At 43.5% G+C, this 19792-nt stretch overlaps 1 protein-coding gene across 10 annotated transcripts in view; it reads right to left on the reverse strand.

Annotated features, from left to right (window-relative positions):
- MBNL2 (muscleblind like splicing regulator 2) overlaps positions 1-18742 on the reverse strand; it is a 73079-nt gene extending 54337 nt beyond the window's left edge. For all 10 annotated transcript variants that reach the window (XM_054821635.1, XM_054821643.1, XM_054821668.1 and 7 more), the window contains exon 1: positions 18055-18742. In XM_054821635.1, coding sequence (XP_054677610.1) covers positions 18055-18228 — 174 coding nt within the window. In that variant the 5' untranslated portion in view covers positions 18229-18742. The remainder of the gene's footprint in view (positions 1-18054) is intronic.
- Positions 18743-19792: the final 1050 nt, after the last annotated feature.

Raw genomic sequence — 19792 nt, forward strand, 5'->3', positions numbered from 1 at the left:
GCTGTTGGGGTCACGGCTCTTCTCCTCCTCAAACATCCAGACATTCCGCAAGTTGCACATTTTATTGCGACACACGCTTACTGCCTCTGCGCTTGGCAGAAGGTTACAATTAGGAACACTTCTGTAATGACTTAGATGAGCTGTTGTACACCTCTGAATTTGTCTTCATATTCTCAAGAGCTAACCGCAGACTCTGCTTCTCAAGAGCCGCTGCAGCTGCATACAAGTAAATAAATAAAAATCACTTTTTCTGACAAATGATTCAGCGTTTAAGAAAATAAAAACAGCTGTACTGTGTTAAACCAAGGTCCATCCAGCCCAGTATCCTGTTTCCAAAAGCAGTCAGCAGCAGATGCCTAGGGAGTAGTATAAGAACAAGGAAACCATTTAATGATATATATTGAAAATATTTTTCACATATCCTTGATGGAAAACAGAGATGGAGTTTTGACAGAAGAGGGGAAAAAAGCAAAAGAAAACAAGGAGTCCAACACACACACCCTTTGCAAAAGCATGAAACATTCCTTTCAAAATAAAAAGAGAACTGAAAGGATGATAAATCTTACAGATTTCCATCTTTCTTTTTTCTTTTTTTTTTTTTTTTTTAAAAAAGCCCGCAGGAGCAAGAAAAACCCCAAAATCTCACTCGCTATTCACAGAAACAGTATAAGCACATATTGATGCACATCACTGGTCAGCTAATTTTTAAGAACCCTTGACTATGCGTGTCAATGGCTTTTCTCTTGCAAAAGAGTCCTCACAGAAACGTACAGGTAGGTTTTCAAGTCGTGATATCATTGCTGAGAGCTCCCGAAGTATTTAAATTAATGGATTTATAAATACAGCTTCAAAAAGTATGTACTTCAGACAGAGGGAAAGACTGTTCCACTTAATTCCCCAGGTAGGGGAACAACCATTAAGGCACCATACGGGAAACAGGCAAAACAGGCTGTGCTTACAACGGTACAGAAAATGTGGGGACAGTGAAGTGTCCCGTGAAATCAGCTAGAGGTTTACGACTGGCTTAGTTGACGTGGGATCAGTCCCAGGAGAAGTCACCCATGGGGACATAGGCTGGAGGGGCTATAAAGTCACAGATGCAGAAACCAACCACTTTGGTTACACTGTTAAGCTTCATATCTCCGGGACACCAGATCTGCGTTTTTCAGAAGCTCCAGATAAGCTAATGAAATGTGCCGATTACTCAAGCTCAGTTGGCGAGGGGAAGAAAGAAGAATCAGGGTATGACAGAAGATGATGACCTTGAAATCCGGAGAATGAGAACCATATGAAAGAACAAAGTATTTCTAGCCGGTGACATGAACCCCATGCATCAGTTCAGACACAGACAGGAAGATATTTGGCTATAACCTGGGGATGGAGCTGGCCATGCCAAAGGAGAACATCATGGATGCTTTCATCAACCACTGACTGATGGTAGAGACACCAGTGTGACAAACCGTGGACAAGGCAATCATAGCCCCAAGGATCTATCAAACAAAGATTGTCTAGGAAAGGCAGAAAACTTCTGTGGCAAGGCTTCTTCTCCTGCCACAAACCTCTACTTGCAAGGCTGTGAGTGCTTCTGGTCACCAACAACCAAATAAGATGATTCAGCCTGGAGCAGGTACAGGCAAGGGCTGCCGAGGTGACTCAAGGAAAGGAAAGGCTGTCTTACAAGTACAGAAGTAGAGCATGGTGGGGTTTTTTGGCCGAGAAAAACAAAGGCTGAAGAGGGGTATGCCTGTTTCCAGTGAATGTCCCAAGAGAAGATGGGGTGCCAGGGGAGAGGTGGTGGGAAGGGGAAATGCCATTGCTTCAACTGCAGAATAACCATGGCATTCAGGTGAACGGAGGTAAACTGGCAGTGAATTAACCCATGCTGGAAATGAGAAGAATGCACAAAAGAAGTGAAGCCATAGGAAAGTCTTCTGATGGAAGCCCAAAAAACCTCTTCAGAAAACCCGACCCACTTTTAGTACGGAGATTAGTAAATAACTTCAGTGAGGAAGTGACATGGCTACCCATGATAAAGAATCTCTGACTTCCACAACTCCCTCAAAGCTATCTTTCTAACCTGTCATTAATGAAACAGGCATCTGCTAACGTACAGGAATGGTATCAGGAATTCAAGAAGTCCTTGCTCGACAGAGCACCAATAAGCAAAGCACTCGAGGGGGCTCAGGTCCCTCCCGCCTCAGCAAAGCACTGAGCGTAAAACACTGCAGTGGGATGCTTAAGAGAAAACCTTCGCTGAGCAGCAGGTGAGGCAGAGGAGATATATAAACAAAATAGATATCATATATATAAAAAATAGATATCATACTTACATATGATATCTATTAAAAATAAACAAACAACTTCACTGGATTTCTGAGCCTCCAATTTCACATCAAAGAGCTGCATTACAAGGTAAAACTTACAAAAGGTGAGAAAAGAGTGTTCAGATGTTACTGCATACCTTTGAAGGGTCAGTTTTCATGACCAGAGAAAACCTCAACAAATGAACACACTTTCCTACTCAGAAGTTATAGTGAAGATTACATCAAGCTTCAGCAGATACCCTAGCATGAAAACAAAAATACTGTGTGTTTGATAGGTTTTGAGAATCTCTGGCATGCCTTATTTTTAAAAAAACCTGGAAATGAAGCCTCACTAAGGTCTGTGGGAGCAGACCTTAGTCTCTTCCAGCACAAATCAGCACTTGTAACCCACTCTCTGCAAGCCTTCAGCGTGGCACCGGGCTCTGGGTACGGTTGCGAGGCAGCTAGGAGATGTCCTGTGCTCAAGTCGCTTCTCAGGCAACTTGCCTCCGCTTTGGAGAGCCCAAATTTAAACACCTGGGCCAACAGCTCAAAGGGAGAGACCCAACTTTAGGGACTAAGTCCAGGGGACCTAAATTAATGACTTGCTTTTCTCCTGAGCATCAGATTCCAATGTTGGTTTCAATCACCAAGCTGCTAGAGGTAGACAAAGATCCCTCCATAATTTTGGGTGTGAATCTCTTCTCTGAGCTACAGAAGCAAATCTTTGGTGCTCCTAATTCCACTGCTTCACCCTAATCTAACAGGTTTTGGGGTGTCGGGAACCCGCAGGCAAATTGCCATTGGATTGCAGGAGTGACTCTATGTCCAATGCATTCTGGATTCACCCACTAGTGCACGGCACATGCTAAATATTCTGCATATATATATATGTATGTGTGATCTATGCATTCATGTACTCCTAGGTGAATAAGTTGCATTATAGATGCAAACCCTCCCAGATATTTTAAACCGCTATATTTTTGGACGAGTATTGACAGGCATGCTCTGTATTTCCAAGACACTCTATAATTATCTATAAACATGACCCAAAGAAGGGCTTGTGAGCGCAGAAGTTTGTCTGGGTTTTTTCCAGCTACATTAGCAGGTCTAATAGAAAGTATTGTCTCTCCATACTAACCTTGAACAGCTTATTAATTTCTCCTACTTCTAAAAGAAAAAGAGAGGATAAGTAAAAAAAAAACCCAACAGTTACATCCCTTTCACAAAGGGGAAAACAAAGGCACAAAGATGTTAAACAATTTGCTTCAAATAACGCAGCACAGCATGTCAAAAGCCACCATTTCAATAAACATCTTCCAATATCCAAGGTTATCTCTTTGTTATCCAGTAGAGGTCTGCTATGACGTGAGTGGTCACTATGACTTGCAGAAAGAAGACTATTTCAGCTCAAAACAAGCAGATACAAGTATTTTGCAAGCAGAGGTGTGCTTAAATATAAAGATTGATATCTTCTGATTTACTGCTCATTAATTTCAAAATTGGTAGAAGAGAAAGCCATACACACAGCAGATCTTTCACCAAGAAAAGACTTACAAATACTGTAAATTTTACACAGATTTTTAACAGAGGTCTGTGCTGCATCGTCAGACAAATGAAGCTATATAAAGAAAATGGAAAAAAATACCACATTTAGGAAATTGTAATTAAATAAAATTTAAGCATGTCCCCTCCATGTTGTGCTTTGGGGAAGAGAAAGCATATTAACGTTAAATTATGGTTATATATTTAAACTGGAGTCTTTACTGCACACAGTATGCACATAAGAAATGCAAAGTCAAAAAAATATCAACTTAATAAATTTTAATAATGATCCTGCAGATACTGCAACATAAAGTTGTGGCCCTCCTTTCAGATGACTTAAGGTCTTTTTTCATTTTTGTCTGTCTATAGTTGCACAGCAAATTTTTATCCTGTACGATAACGTTGTTCTTCAAGCCAGTCTGAATTAAACAGCCAAGCTAGGGAACGTGCAATACTGTCTGAACACCCTCATAACAACATTGTCACTCCTGTACTCTCTATACCTCCTAGTTTTTATCGTCGTACCAGAAGAAAATGCGTTTTGAGAGAAGGTTCCTTCATGTTACATGCAACAGCAGCACGCAGTTCTACCCACAGCTTTCCCCTTTCTACGCCCATGCTTTATTCTTAGAAATGTCACTGAAAAACCAGCCCAGCGTTTTCCAAAGAGCGTTGTCCCGTCTGTGGTCCCCCCGGCATCCGCAGCGATGCAGGGCACCAGTGTCTGCTACTGGGCTGTGCTACTTCGGCAGTGCCACCCTCTTCCTTTGGGCTGCTCTACTCACACCTTGTTCCAAGCGATAAAGCAGTCTAAGATCACAAGCACGCTGGGATCAACAGAACCTGTTAGGTATATCAGTTAATTAACTTCTGTTGAACAGAACCAAAAATCAATTTGCCATCAGTTTTCTATGGCATCTAAAGAAGCTACGCATTTATTGACTTATTGCACTACTTTTCCATTTGATATTTTCACATCTCTATCAATAAGCAAACCCACTAAGTAGAATTTGGCCATGTATACAGATATGTTAGGAATTATTTGACCTTCACTTGCTACTTAATTAGCCAGTGATAACATTTCTCATTTCACATAAAAAACTCACTGGCTACTTTCACACCCCTGATTCTCACGTGCATCGCTGAGATGCACAGCCGCTTTATAGCAAATCAAAGCACACCAAGATACAATTGACAGAGTTCATAGCAGATCTTTTTGCAACATCCAAGACTGAAAGGCAAATAACTAATTAGAAAGAACAGCCTTATTCAATTACCTAATAATAAACTCCCTTGCTCATTAAACACATTACATATATTGTAACAGCTGGCATGCTGAAATATCCAATAAAGAAAAACCTGCTTATAGTATTGTTGGTGCTTTAGGGAAAGCTGGCTAAATCTGGTTTTTTATAGTAGTACTTCTTTAAAAGATCATCTATGCATGGAACAGTGAAGGACTCAATTACACTGCAAAAATGTTGAGTTTGGGGGAAGACAGACAGAGCAAACACCTCTTAGGCCAGCCCTAAGTAACACCAAAGACCAGCTTACTCCTGCACTGGGATACACGAAAAGCCTTTTGGGCTGCTGCCCTGAAAACAAAATGAGATGCTAAGGGCAGAATGGCGTACGGTTCTTACCTAAAATGTAGTCACCTCTGCTCCCAGGACAGTTTTCTGGGTTTTTTTTTTTTTCATTAAGTGGCTTTCTAAAGAAAAAATGCCTCAAGAAACCTAGCAGCAGAGATGGTAACTGCCAGCTCCCTCCTTCCAGATGAGCTCTAACTGCACAGTCTATAGAGAGTTACACCTCCTCTTGCTCTCTCTTACTGCCTTTTGTAATTTCTGTGGTGCTTTCCATACAAAAGCTAGCTTCAGTGAGAGGTGTCATTGCTGACCTTCCCCACCTATCATCTGGGATCCTTTCACTGCCCATTACCCATCTAAAATAAGACCTAAACCTGCATTCCTAATGGAAATTTCCTTCTCCCTGAAGAAAAAGAAGTAAAGGTAAGTACCAACGACTCAGTAAGTTAAATCTGCAATTTGAAAAGGTGGAAAAAGGATAATATCATGAAAACTAAGCTTAACAAGCAAGTGGAGGCTGAAGGTAAGAAGGAATGACTGCAAGCAGTTCTCTGCAACAGCCACTGCTCAGCTGGTGTGATTAAACAGGTAGTGCGGCAAGCACCAGCACAAGCGAAGGTGGGAGGTTTACACGTGTGCAAATCCCAAAAGCCGACCTCCTTATGGTTAACTGAGTTTTAAGGATCTCCTCTTGACTGCGCTGAGAACCTCTTCTTTCATTTGAGAGGGCTTACAGGTGTCTTGCTTTTTCTCCACCCTACTACTTGGCTGCCTGTTTTTACAAAACTTGCAGGAACTTAAATTATCCTGGAGACTATGATCTCCTTGTCAAATTTGGCTGAAACTGGCCAGTGGGTTTGCAAGTTAGTGGGGGAGGAGGGAAAGAGAGGCAGCCTGACTGCATAAGCCTCATTTCTTCAAGAATCCAGACTAAAAACAATTATAGCCAGAAGGTTCAATTAGAGAAAGAGAACCGTAGACTTTTCCTGCACTTCGAACACAAACTGGTTCATGCATACTAAACAGCATCACTGAAGTAATGGGAGTTCTACAGCAAATTAATATTTGTATTGATTTATACCGAGAACTGTCGCAGGCTGGAACTTCAATGGCATCAACGTGTTCAGCATGAAGCACAAAATCACCTTCATACCAACACAATTTACAAATGCTCACAGGTGCAGTAACTCCACAGCTATATCCACATACCTCCGTCTCTGCACGTACAAACCCCGTGCCTCTGCTTTTAATAACACTGACATATATTGTATGACCAGTGCTATGAAGCACACAGGGAAGGCAAGATGCATTTGGGGAGCAGCCTGCATTTTCATAACACTCATTACTATCCACTCCCTTAGAAAAATCACCATTAAGATACTCTTTGAAAAGCAAATACTTTTTCCCGATTTGTATCAGAAACCATCTACATGCACGTTTGACGGCACTTGACATATGTTCACATCTGCAAATGAAGTAATGGAGAATTGTATTTCAGGGGAATGGGGTTTCTTTGTTTTAACTTTCATGATTTTTCAAATGCATAGACCATATTCTGGCTAATTTCTACCTTTAAAATCTTCAGGAAGAGGTAGTTATGGTTCCTATTCAATTTAAATTTGCAAAAGGTTGCTTGTCTTTTTATTTTTAAATAGACTGAATTCACTGTCATCACCTCCCTGTGCCTAGAAAGACACATCAATGTCTATGACACTATCTTGTCATAGATAACAAAACATGAGCTCAGTCATCTGGGTCATACCTATTTCAAACTAATGAGTTTACACTGGCTGTTAGCATTACTAATGGTGAACTATAAAGTACACACTGAAGATGTTTGTCCCCTTTTTGGTCTCCACGAGGGCATTTTTCTGCTACAGAAGACAATTTCTTCTGGGTTTGGCCTATACCCCAGCTTTCCTCTCAGCCAGGTCATCACTGTGGCAAATGCATTGTCCACCTTTTTACTCAAAGCAGTTGACGTCAGAGTCTCCAGTTAATACAAGACCTAACACTGCCACCCGAGAAGGGCTTCACTGTGTTGCCATAGAGAAGTCAGCGGGACCATTTGGAGCACCCTGGGACATCCTGGACCTCTGCATTGTGCCAGCTGATATGACACGCTCCTCTGAGATGTCACTGGAAAGCCAACAAGAGCACTCTAGGGCACCACAAATAGTATCAGATGCCTCTGTTTGGGCAACTGAATCAAGCCCAAAGACTCGAGTCCTACCCACAGCAAATAAATACATACTAATTTTAAAGTGATGGCCTAATCTAGAAAGCGATCTTAGGAAAAAACCTACAACATTGTATGTCTCTTGACTTTCACATGTTACATCTAGCTGAAAAAGCTGGCTTCTGTGGAGGTTTTTACTTGACTGGGGGGACTGTTTCACAACAGCCACTGGGGCTTAGTCTAGTCTCTTCAGCCCGGAGAAGAGAAGGCTTCGAGGAGACCTTATTGCGGCCTTCCAGCACCGGATGGGGCCTACAGGAAAGCTGGAGAGGGACTGTTTATCAGGGAGTGTAGTGACAGGACAAGGGGGAATGGGTTTAAGCTGAAGAAGGGTTGATTTAGATGAGATGTTAGGAAGAAATTCTTCTCTATGAGAGTGGCGAGGCACTGGAACAGGTTGCCCAGAGAAGCTGTGGATGCCCCCTCCCTGGCAGTGTTCAAGGCCAGGTTGGATGGGGCTTTGGGCAACGTGGTCTAGTGGAGGGTGTCCTTGCCCATGGCAGGGGGCTTGGAACTAGATGATCTCTGAGGTCCCTTCCAACCCAAACCATTCCATGATTCTATGATTCTAGTGTCCAACACACTGGGTTTTATTTTTCGTCTCACTGTGAACAAACAGATAAGGTCCCAGCAGCTCTGTTAGCTTCTCAATTACAGCTGAGCTTTTCTTACAGCCACTGAGTTATCCTCACAGGTGTCACCAGACCAACACTCAGTAAGCTCCTCCCCTGACAACATTTAAGATGGTACATGAACCCGTTCAGTCAGAGGTATAGCTTCACCACGGACTGCTCAAGGCTGAAATTGAATTTCAAACAAAAGTAAATAAATTAGGTTTTTACAAAGCTTAAAAGGTGCCTGGCCTATAGGCCATGCAGGTGAGGTGGCAGCAGCACACCTGATGGGCTGCTAGCCCAAGCCATCCATGCAGCTGTCACAACACTGTGCACCATGGATCTCCTCTCATTTGAGCCAAACGAACCTGAGAGGAAGCAAGGGCTGAAAACTTGCAATGCCTCGTGAAAAAGAACACATCTACACTGCAGCGACTGCACCAAGTCATCTTTCAGTCAGGAGCGCGGCACCACGCAGTGCCATGTATGAGCTTGCAGGGTTCCAGCTGCCCACAAGGAGCAGGACAGCCCCATTGGCCCTTGAGCCGTCAAACACCCACCAGCGTGTTGCACCACAGCTGCTACATCTCATAGGTGTTCATGCTGTTTTCTGTGGACTGTCTGCTTTCTTTTTACTCCTCAATGATTTGTCTTTCCAGGCTTTGGGGCTCTCTGACTTTTGGGGCGTTGTTCACAACACCTTACCATACAGCTCATGGACAAAGCGGATGAGAAGACTCTTTCTTTTTCCCATTACTGATTTATTCTTTGTTGTGGATAAGACCTTGCAGGAATCTAATCCTGGGTGGCACAGCATGCCCACAGCCTCTAGAAACACATCAGTGTGGAAGAAAACAGACACTTAAGATTTCCTCTTCAATTTCAGTTGTGGGGTGGGTATCTCACAGCAGGCTTTCAATGATATGTTCCAACATCTCTAAAACCACAACAGCTTTCCTTTTTTTTGCAATAGGTTTCCAATACAATCCACCTCCTCAAAAACAAAGTGCCAGTCTTCATATGAGAAGATATGAGTTGGGAGAAGGGTGGGGTTGTCAAACAGACTTGCAAACAAACTCCTCAATTCTTGTAGTGTTTAGTTTTTTTAGATTGAAATTACCTTTCCAGTGCTGGGGATGACCTGGACTAATAGGAACGTGGGTCTTGTCTCTGCTAAGGTTTTACATCAGGAGGATCCTGCATCTGAACACAACCCTGTCTTTTGTATTGATGAGGCAGTCGAAGGATAACAGCTTGGGAAGAACAGCTGATGCCTGAGCTGAGAGAAAGCTACATACACAGTGCCAAGGGAAAAAAAATGAGCCTGGAATGAAAGAGGAACCACCTGCCAGAAAAATAAAGGAGTAGGTGGGAAGACCTGGAGAGAGCAAGCCTGTGGGAACAGTGACCTGAGTTAATAGGGAGCTGGGGGAGGAGTGGGCAGCGAGCAATTGCTCTTGTGGTTCAAAATCCTAGTGATGGGATGAGTCACAGCCTCTGATTGAATTTTGCCTTCACTACACCCACAGACTGGTTATTATAAAGCTTAGGGGAGCACGGGTTGGTGCAGCAACATAAACTACACTGTGAATCGATAGGTGTATGAAGGATCCCCAAGTGCCTGAAAATCTGGAGAGTATCTGTCAAACACCGTGCCCTTCCATACCAGGTTTCCTGCAGCACTAACCAGTTTGCCTAGCTGCTCTTCTTCATGTCATCAGACTCAGACTGATAACCGAGTGGCAGCTGCATCTGAGATGAAGGGGGTATGGCAGACTGCCTCAGAATGCTCTTAGTGAGTCTCTGCTGGGTCTTCTGGAAGCAGCAAGCTCCAGGAGTCAACTCAACCCAGCAAGACCACTGCCCAGGAACTACTAAAAGAGTAACGGGTGTCTCTTAGGATGGCAAGATTCAGTGAACAAAAAGATATCTTTTATTACATCCTTCAGTTACTGCTCTTTAACTGCTTTTTCTTTCAACCATTTCTGCTCCTAGTGCTCATCCCTCCTCCCCAGGCCAGGAGACCTGCTCAGCAAGTTCTACCACACCAAAAAAGACAGTGAAAACTGCCAGTAAACACCCACTTGTTCACATCAGGCGGTCGTAAGGGGCCAAAGGAGGCACAGGCTGTTGCGACAGATCTCCCGCCTGTGAAAGGTATCACTGAGAGGCTTTGCCACTGAACTGTGCAATTGGGAAGGGGGGTTTCCCAGCCCTTCAGAGGGAAGGAGGATCTGGGTAGCTCAGCGACCAGGCATCCAACCAGGCTCTCCTTTCAGAATGCAACTTACATCCAGTTAAAACAAGGTGCGTGGGTTTAAAATCTGACAGGTCAGGTGGTGACAGGGGATACTAGTGACAGTCAGGACAGCTTCGTGCTCTCCATGCTGCTGCAGAGACACAAACAAGAAAACAAAACAAGCCCTGAAAGAGAAACACAGCTTTTCCAACACAACTAACCTCAACTGGTTCAACTTCTCTGGTTTTCATAGTTTCACTTTGAGGGCAGAGCCAGTGGCAACAGGTTAGGACATGCTCCTCCGAGTTGACTTGATGGCCAGTGCCCCTCTGCTGCCGGGGCCAGCCCCGGGCTCCTGCCCCTGCACGCTCCCACAGGCTGAACACTGTGGGTGGTGGGGCTGAGCTGCACCTCCGGACTTTGCTCCGAAACAGAGCAGAAATGCCCTTCTCAAAAGGGGGACAAATCCTAGTGAGTAGCACAGCCCCCTCTGCTGTGAGTAAACGTCCACAGCTTGTTTTTTTATTTATTTTTAAAAAAGCTAAAGACCATGTAACACAACAGTTAAAGGATTATTTCAGTTTTGTTTGACACTTTTCTAACCAATTTAAGCCAAGCTCACAGATTTTTAAGGGTGTCATAGAATCGTTCAATCATAAAATACCAGGTTGGAAGGGACCTCAAGGATCATCTGGTCCAACCTTGCTTGGCAAAAGCATGGTCTAGACAAGATGGCCCAGCACCCCATCCAGCTGAGTCTTAGAAGTGTCCAATGTTGGGGAATCCACCACTCCCCTGGGGAGATTATTCCAATGGCTCCTTGTTTTCCTTGTGAAAATTGTCCTCTTGTGTCCAATCGGAATCTCCCCAGGAGTAACTTGCACCCACTAGCCCTCATCTTTTCCATGTGATTCCTGGTAAAAAGGGAATCTCCACCTTCTTTGTAGCCACCCTTTAAGTACTGGAACATGGTGATGAGGTCTCCTTTAAGCCTTCTTTTCTCAAGGCTGAACAAGCCCAGTTCCTCAGCCTTTCCTCATACAGCAAGCTTCCCAGTTCTTTGATCATCTCTGTGGCCCTTCTCTAGACCCTCTCCAGCCTGTCCACATCTTTCTTGAGTAGTAGGGATCAAAATTGAACACACTATTCCAGGTGTGGCCTGGCAAGTGTGGAGTAGAGTGGGATAATGAATTCTTTATCTGTGCTGGTGATGCCCTTGTTGATGCAACCCAGCATCCTGTTGGCTTTGCCACAGCAGCACACTGGTCACTCATATTGAGCAGAATTCCCTCCCTTGACCTGCTAGTCATGCTTCTTTTGATGGAGCCCAGGATACAGTTGGCTTTCTGCCAACATTGCCAGCTCATGTTGAGCTTTTCATCAGCCAACATCCCCAAGTCCTTCTCAGGGCTGCTCTCAATCCATTCTCCACTCAGCCTGTAGTTGTGCTTGGGATTGCCCCAACTACTGTGCAGGACCTTGCACTTGGCCTTGACCATCCGGCCAATTCCTTATCCACTCAGTGGTCCATCCATCAAAACCATGTCTCTCCAATTTAGACATCAGGATGTCATGTGGGACAGTGTCAAATGCTTTGCACGAGGCCAGGTACATGACGTCAGTTGCTCTTCCCTTATCCACAAATGCTGTTGAACACAGTCTTAGAAGGCCACCAAATTTGTCAGGCACAACTGGCCCTTAGTGAAGCCATGTTGGCTGTCAACAATCACCTCCTTATTTTCCATGTGCCTTAGCAGAGATTCCAGGAGGATCTGCTCCATGATCTTGCCGGGCACAGAGGTGAGAGTGACCGGCCTGTAGTTCCTTTTTCCCTTTTTAAAAATGTGGGTTGTTTCCCCTTTTCCAGTCAGCGGGAACTTCACTGGACTGCCACAACTTCTCAAATATGATGGAGAGCACAACTTCATCCACCAGTTCCCTCAGGACCTGGACCTACTCATCTAAAACTGACCTTGACTGACACTTTCTCTTCATGCCCACACATGCAGCAACTCAGACATCTGAAAGCTTCTGCCAGGTGGTGTTTTCAGACCACCTGTAGTTTATTGGATCTTTTACAAGAAAAAACAGCGGTGAGTGAAAAAGAAAGGATGTGACCAAACTCTGCTCTGCAGGAAGAGTGAGATCTGGATTCTGCATCCCCCACCTGGAAAGTTTCAGCCTGCAATTTCCATGTCCCCAGAGCCCACAACTACTGAAAAGGGCAGCCTGTACCCCCCATCCTGCTGAAATTGGGACACTGTGCAGCAAAGCAGGCAAAATTCATAAGGCCCAGAAGGAATAAGCCACTCTGTTGCCCAGGAGAATTGAGTTTGCCCATTTCAGTCATTCTTCCCCACCAGCTGTAGGCACAGCCCTTGAACTCACCTTGTCTTTCAATTGTCACACAACATAACCGTGCAATCAACAGAAATTCAGCCAGCTAGGACACTATAAACACCCATTTAAAAGCTTTCTAGTATAGACAAACTAGCCAATCCCCTCTGCATATGGTGGTCATCTACAGTCTGTCCAGACTGCCTCACATGCCAAGCAAGAGCAGGTATCACCTGCTTCAAAGTATGAGAGGATCCCAAATCTTTGATGTTTGCAAAACATTTAGAGACCCACAAAAGAATCACAGGAAGGCAAAGGACTACCTACTGCATCCCAACTCTGAGCTCACTCTCTTACAAAGAGCCTGCTCATTTTACAAAGCATTTTTTTCCCTTTTTCTAAATAAAGCTGAGGCCATCTTAAACAGATTCTTTTCAGTTCCAGATATTTCAACAAAGTGGATGTTCCTAAAATTTCTTTTTTTTTCCTGGAACCCTTTTAACTTGGTAAACAGGTCTCTGTGTACAGCTTTCAATTACTTTTTATTCTGTGGTGCCAAATGAGACCAGATAGGCATATTCTTAAAAGGCTTTCATGAAAATGCAAATGAACAGTTCACACTAGTCTGCTGGCTCAATAAATAGAACAGTTCAAAGTGTTTACACACTAGTAAATAGATTAAAAATACAGAAAAAGCCATCTGTAGCCCTAAAGAAGCTTTCGTTTTCTTCTTACCACCATAAAACTTGCAATGACAGTATCTGCAAGATACCTCCCCTGTTATCTGTATTAGCTTAGACAACATAACCTTCTAGTAGCTGACCTGTAAAAAGGGTATAATCTGAGTCGAGAAATAACACCAGAATTTAAAACCTGCAAACATGAGAGTCAACTCCCAGCAAAATGCACATGACCGTATTTTCTCATCTGCCAAGCTCTTCCTCTCTCGCTCTTGTAGACGTCACCATTCATTTTAATGTTGTGGTTTTTTTTTTTTAATTGAAGCTCAAATACAGCAAAGTGTTGCATGTTCTTGTCCCCAGACATTACATTAAGTATTAATACTCCTCTGAAAGGATTTTGTTCTTTGCTACTAGCAGGACAAGAATACCTTGAAAACAGGTTTGCTTACAGTGTCCAACCAGGAGGGATCTAAATGTGATCTATTAAGTGTTATATATCCAGGTTCTTCACTTTTAAATTAAGGTACTTGAACCCAGCGAGAAGTATAAAAATATAAACAGAGCAGCTCCTGAAATTCAACCTTCCCAGTAGGACAGGCTTCTTCACAAACCCTTCCCACTGCACAAACACTGCAGCATCCAAAGGGGAGCCTGCAAGGGCTCCAAAGAGGCTTCGTGAGGGTTTCAGACAGCAGATGAGGCTCCAGCTCTGGCAGTGCTTCCTCAGCATCCTCCATCTTCCCCCCCAGCAGCAGGGCAACAGGCCTGGCCATGGAAGCACCCCGTCACCCACCTCAGGCACAGTCAGCCAGATAGCTCAGAGACACTGTCATCCTCACATTAAGCTCACCAAGGCCACTCGGCCAGTACAATTTTGGGTGTGCCCATGTGGCCGCACAAGCTGGCCAGGTTATGGGGGGCTGGAGGGAGCCCCATCGCTGGAGGTGATGCTATGACCGGCTAACGGGCACACATCTGGCTGACTGCACAGGAATGATGCGCCTACACTCTCTTAGCCCCCCCAAAAGTGTCCTCTTTAGGACAGATCAGGCTCTGTCCTTCACCAAAGAGTGAGAAACAAATGCTAAGCCACATCTCAGAAGCCCATGCAGCAGAACCTGGTTTGAAATCAGCAAGTTTCTGGCCTGAAACTGAACCAGGCTCATTAGTCTTTAGCTATTTCTGTCTAGCCTGGAGCATCTCACAGATGAAGGATATTCAGAACCCAGGCAGTCTTCAACAGTTATCATTTTGTATCCTCAAAACTGTCATCAGTCCAATAGGCTGCTGTTGCAACTTTTGCTGGGTTTAAAGTCAATTGTTGCAAGGACAGGTATTTGGAGCCAAAAATCCCTTCAGAGTTAAAAAGCAAACAGTGTCCGCTAAATTCTGTTGACCTTTTCCTGGCAACCAACAGACCTACAAAGATCCTTCTTTAACTTGGAAAATTCGGATTCTGATGCAATCGTGTTACTCCTGAAGCCTGGTGCAAGGCCACAGCACTATCACCGGCAGAAGTAACCCAGAGCTCTGCTGGTCCCACACAACCCCTTTCCCTTCTGTCAGCAGCAGCTACAACAACAACTTAGGTTTAACCACAATCAATTTCCCAGCTTGGTGCACCGCACAATCACAAAAACAGCAGTGGGAGCACAACGGAGGATGTGGCACAGCGTGGAGGTGGGCATCCCTGGCTGGGATTATTTCCTTCAGTCCCAACACCAGCTATTGCTAGCTTAGAACAACGCTGAGGCTACGGGCAAGTCAGTCTGAAGATGCCTCTGCTCGCACAATCACAGGATGGCTGAAGTTGAAAGGGACCTCTGGAGGTCACCTAGTCCAAACCCCTGCTCAAGCAGGGCCACCTAAAGCAGATTTCTCAAGGACCATGTCCAAGCAGTTTTTTAATATCTCCAAGGACGGAGACTCCACAACGTCCCTGGGCAACCTCTGCCAGTGCTCGGTCACCCTCACAGTGAAAAAGTGTTTCCTGATGTTCAGAGGGAACCTCCAGTATGCCAGGTTGTGCCCATTGCCTCTGGTCCTGTCACTGGGCACCACTGAGCAGAGCCTGGCTCTGTCCACCTCGCACCCTCCCTTCAGGTATTTATGTACATTGAGGAGATCCCCGAGCCTTCTCTTCTCCGGGCTGAACAGTCCCAGCTCTCTCAGCCTCTCCTCGTGGGAAAGATGCACCAGTCCCTTCATCACCCTTGTGGCCCTGCACTGGACTCTCTCCAGTAGCTCCATACTGGTGCTTTGGCACTCTGAATCAGCTGGCAGATACTGGTACCACACTTCCTCGTCTATCCTGGAAATCTGGAAAGAAGGTGGCAGGCAGGAGAGCGCACATCCCTTCCCCAAACAGGGGCTCTTCTGATTGATCAGCAGTTAAAGGAGAGCCTGTCTCAGAGCGCTGTATCTTGTGTTTGACTAACTACTTAGGGAGCAGCTGTAACTACCAGGCATCACCTAAATGTAATGCATACCTCAATCTGAGACTAAAAAAATTCTGTGTCTTCTCTAGGTCGGAAGATGTTTATTCAAAGAGACTCAACATACTCACCATAATTTATTTTTACATCAGGTACACTGAACTAAGACAGTTAAAACGCTAAGTCTCCAAAGCTCTAGATATTATGTAAATAAACTCTAAATAATTGCCTGCATTAAAGTGTGATTCAGTGTTCAGCAAGGAAAACAGCTCTTGTTTTTTTAATTAAATTCTGATTTTATCTATAATTCTAGACCATACTGTTTGTTTATTTACATGAAACGTTATCCTGCTTGTTGAGTGCCAAAGTGTTATTCTGAAACTGTATGATTAACATCAGCATTTCCGAAAGCTATGCATCAAGTAGATTTATGCGACTAATGACATAAGTCCTTCAACAGGCAGTATATGCAAACTGAGCTAAGCAGGCATGTTCTTGCCGTACATATGGTGATTTACAAACATCCTTCTGAATAAGGAAGGTAATGGATGCAAGGACACCAGCTGACATAGCCAGGAGCTATGCACTCACAATGATCCCTAAAAGCTTTTTATGCACCAAGGGGTCCGGCAGCACACCGAAACGCACGGCTCCGACTCACGCTCAGCGGCGAGGAGCTGTGGCAATGGAAGACGTTGTTCTACCGTTATCAGATCTCCCTCTGCCTCCAGCAGGGTCGGTGGGAAGAAACTCGTACTTCCATCTCTGCTGCTTCTGGCCACGGTTTGGTTTCTTGGTATAATTCCATCTTTACTGCCAATTTAACCCAACAGACTCAGCTAGAAAATGCAAGACAGGAGGCCCCTTCCGCCGGCTGGGAAGACGGTGATGATGGGAAGCGGGATGAAGCAGCATCACTTCAGCCACCAGAGCCAGGCTGCAGCGAGTTGGCCCCTCAGAGCAGGTATGCCCTCCCTCCCTAGGACAAAACACGCCTGCTTGCTTCAATTACATTTTTCACGTGGTTTTGAACTTCTCTCCACTGAGCAATGATGCTCGTTGTCATTAAGTTATCCACAGCGATCCCTCGGGATTTCTTTTCATGGTATTATTAGCTTAGGCTGTGACTCCAGTTTGGATTCACAGGTGATAACCAACCCTGCACAAAAGTCTCCAGCTCAAACAGCTGGCACCTCTGCTGCAAGCACCCTACGCCACAACTAAAACTTTCAAAATAAAATCTGAAATGCTCAATTTTTTCCTTTAATTATTTATATGAAATGAGCTTTTTCCTTCTGTTGACATGAGAACACAAATGTATCATTGCAGAAAACACTGTGTACTCCCCAAATCCCATGGGGTCATTAATCTTTTTTTATGCAGTACACAAAGTATTTTCACAGAACTTTTAAAATAGTTTTCTAAAGCATGTCTGATGTCATTAGGAAGTCAGAAGTTGTTGATGGCCTAACAACGCAATTACTAAATATCCTCCAAAGGAGAGAATCCCTTCACTCTGTTCTAAACTCAGGCTGCTATCTGCACTATCCATACATGTAATTATCAATGCTAGTAACTTAGCCTTGCTATTAGGGACTCTCAGATAAACAACCTGTTGTGACAAAATTGAAGTAATGGACAGACTTTTCTCACTTCTGTCGATTTACACGAAAGAATCTGCACTCTTTCCATATGTTTCATTAGGTCTCTGGTAATGGCCTAGTACTGTGCCACCGTATATTTTCATTCGCCATAACACAATGATCATTCATAAAATGTACTTGGGAAAATACAATTGTTCCACCAGCTGTAAACAATCCTGTATCCCACAGTCATATGCAATTTTTATAAACAACATATTGAGACTGGAAAAGAAACGCCTTAGAAAGAAATATTTTCAAAGCTTCAATAAATAAAAGTTATGACAAATAACATTTACATTAATATACATCTTATGAGGGACAAATGACTTTCTGATTAACCTGGTTTAGCTGTAACTCATCATTTCACATTTTACTTTCAGTACAATATACCAGCATTTTCACTACACATGCAATTTTTTTTCCTTACCTTTAAGGAATCAAAGCAGGCAATTACTCTTCCATTTTCAACCTGGCAACTTTTAGGGGGGTGTGCAAATTTGCATTCTTCATCAGAGCGTGAACAAGTTCCCCTCTGAAATTGCCTACACACTTCTAATGTTAGCCATTTTGTATCTCTTACGGGAGCAACATTCAAAGCCATGATGAAAAGCTGATTTCGAATTTGTAAATTGCTGTCAAGCGAATTATGCCGAAGAAATTTCCAAAACTAATGATGAAGGAAAGGGAGAGAAAAAGGGGGGGGGGAACCTAACCACCAAAAATTAATTTCAATTCCAATTGAAAAGAAAGTTAAAAAAAGGCAGGGGATGATTAACGATGTCCAACGCACACAAAACAGAATACACAGCGAAAGTTTATCAGCAAGCAGTCAATCATTAAGTCCCGCTTGTAGACTTCTGGCTGGGAAAAACCATGCTCAGTCGCATTTCTGTCTGTAAAACACGTGGGCTTGTTGATTGTATCACGGATGCACCAGTTTTAAGCCAAGGTCCTTCAACGCAACAGCACTCCTCGATAGAATGTTAATCCTCTGACGGTTGCTTGCTGGTATTGATCACACAAGAAAAGCAATGCAGTCATTTGTTCTTGTCCCAGGAATAACAACCTTTCTTCTTCCTCTTTTTTTGCTTTCAGTTTCCCATCAACTAATTGGCAAATGGAGAGCGCTGAGGTATCTTCTGCCAGGTGTAAGGTGAAGGCAATGTCTGGCTGGCAAAGACGGGATTTTGAGAACACGGGCGTAGCAGTCCTCGCTCATAAAAGTGACTTGACAAAGGCACTTTTTAAGTCACTGACCTGACAAAACAAATACGGTATCAGTTCACATGCAACCCATTCAAATCAACATTATGAAACCTATCATCCCTTTTTATCAGATATTATAAACATACTGCCAATGCTCACTTGTATTTCTTTTTTCCAAACAAAATCAGCCTCCTTTGTGAGGTTACGCATGACAAGGGAATAACCAGTTGAAACACGTATTGCAGTAATATTCTAGGCAGCAATCCAAAAGTTGGGAATGATTTAAATAGATGAATGTGGCAGACACAATAATTAGGCATGCTGGTTGTGAAACAATTCAATCTAATGTGCTTAGTCTCCAAAACAATATACAAGAACCCATTGCCATTAATTTATCATTTGGCCCTTCAGATTGTGTTACTACATTATAAGCTGTTACTTGTTATTTGTTCTTCCTTAGAAATTAAAATGGGAGTATGCTGTTCAGATTTTTTTGTCTCTCTCCCTCTCTGTTTCTCGAGGGAAAAAAAAAACCCAACAAACAAAAAAACTGTAATTCCAAAATTACAGGAAAAAACTCCCTTCCATATCGAGAGTTAGTTTCCCTGTTAAGCTAAAAGCAGTTTCATAAACGCTTCATGAAAGGGCTCACCACTCTAAGTCATCATGCTCTAATGAGGTCTTTCTAATATGAAGCGGTCTTTATCTAAATTTTCCTTTGATTAAATTTGCTTTCATGTACCTTTACAAATACATGGTTCAGCATCAAAATCTAAAACTTAAATATGGAACTTAAGGTATTTGGGGACTACAAAATGCCTGGGATATTTTACAGATAAACAGATTTAAAAAATCAAAGCGTTACATATTACAAATATTTTTAATAAATATATTTTATACACAGACAGTGAAACCCCGGTCATGACGTTTCCTTCTGTTCAGCTTCAAAGCAACACAAC

Source organism: Grus americana, chromosome 1 (assembly GCF_028858705.1).
Source record: "Grus americana isolate bGruAme1 chromosome 1, bGruAme1.mat, whole genome shotgun sequence".
Lineage (NCBI taxonomy): Eukaryota > Metazoa > Chordata > Aves > Gruiformes > Gruidae > Grus > Grus americana.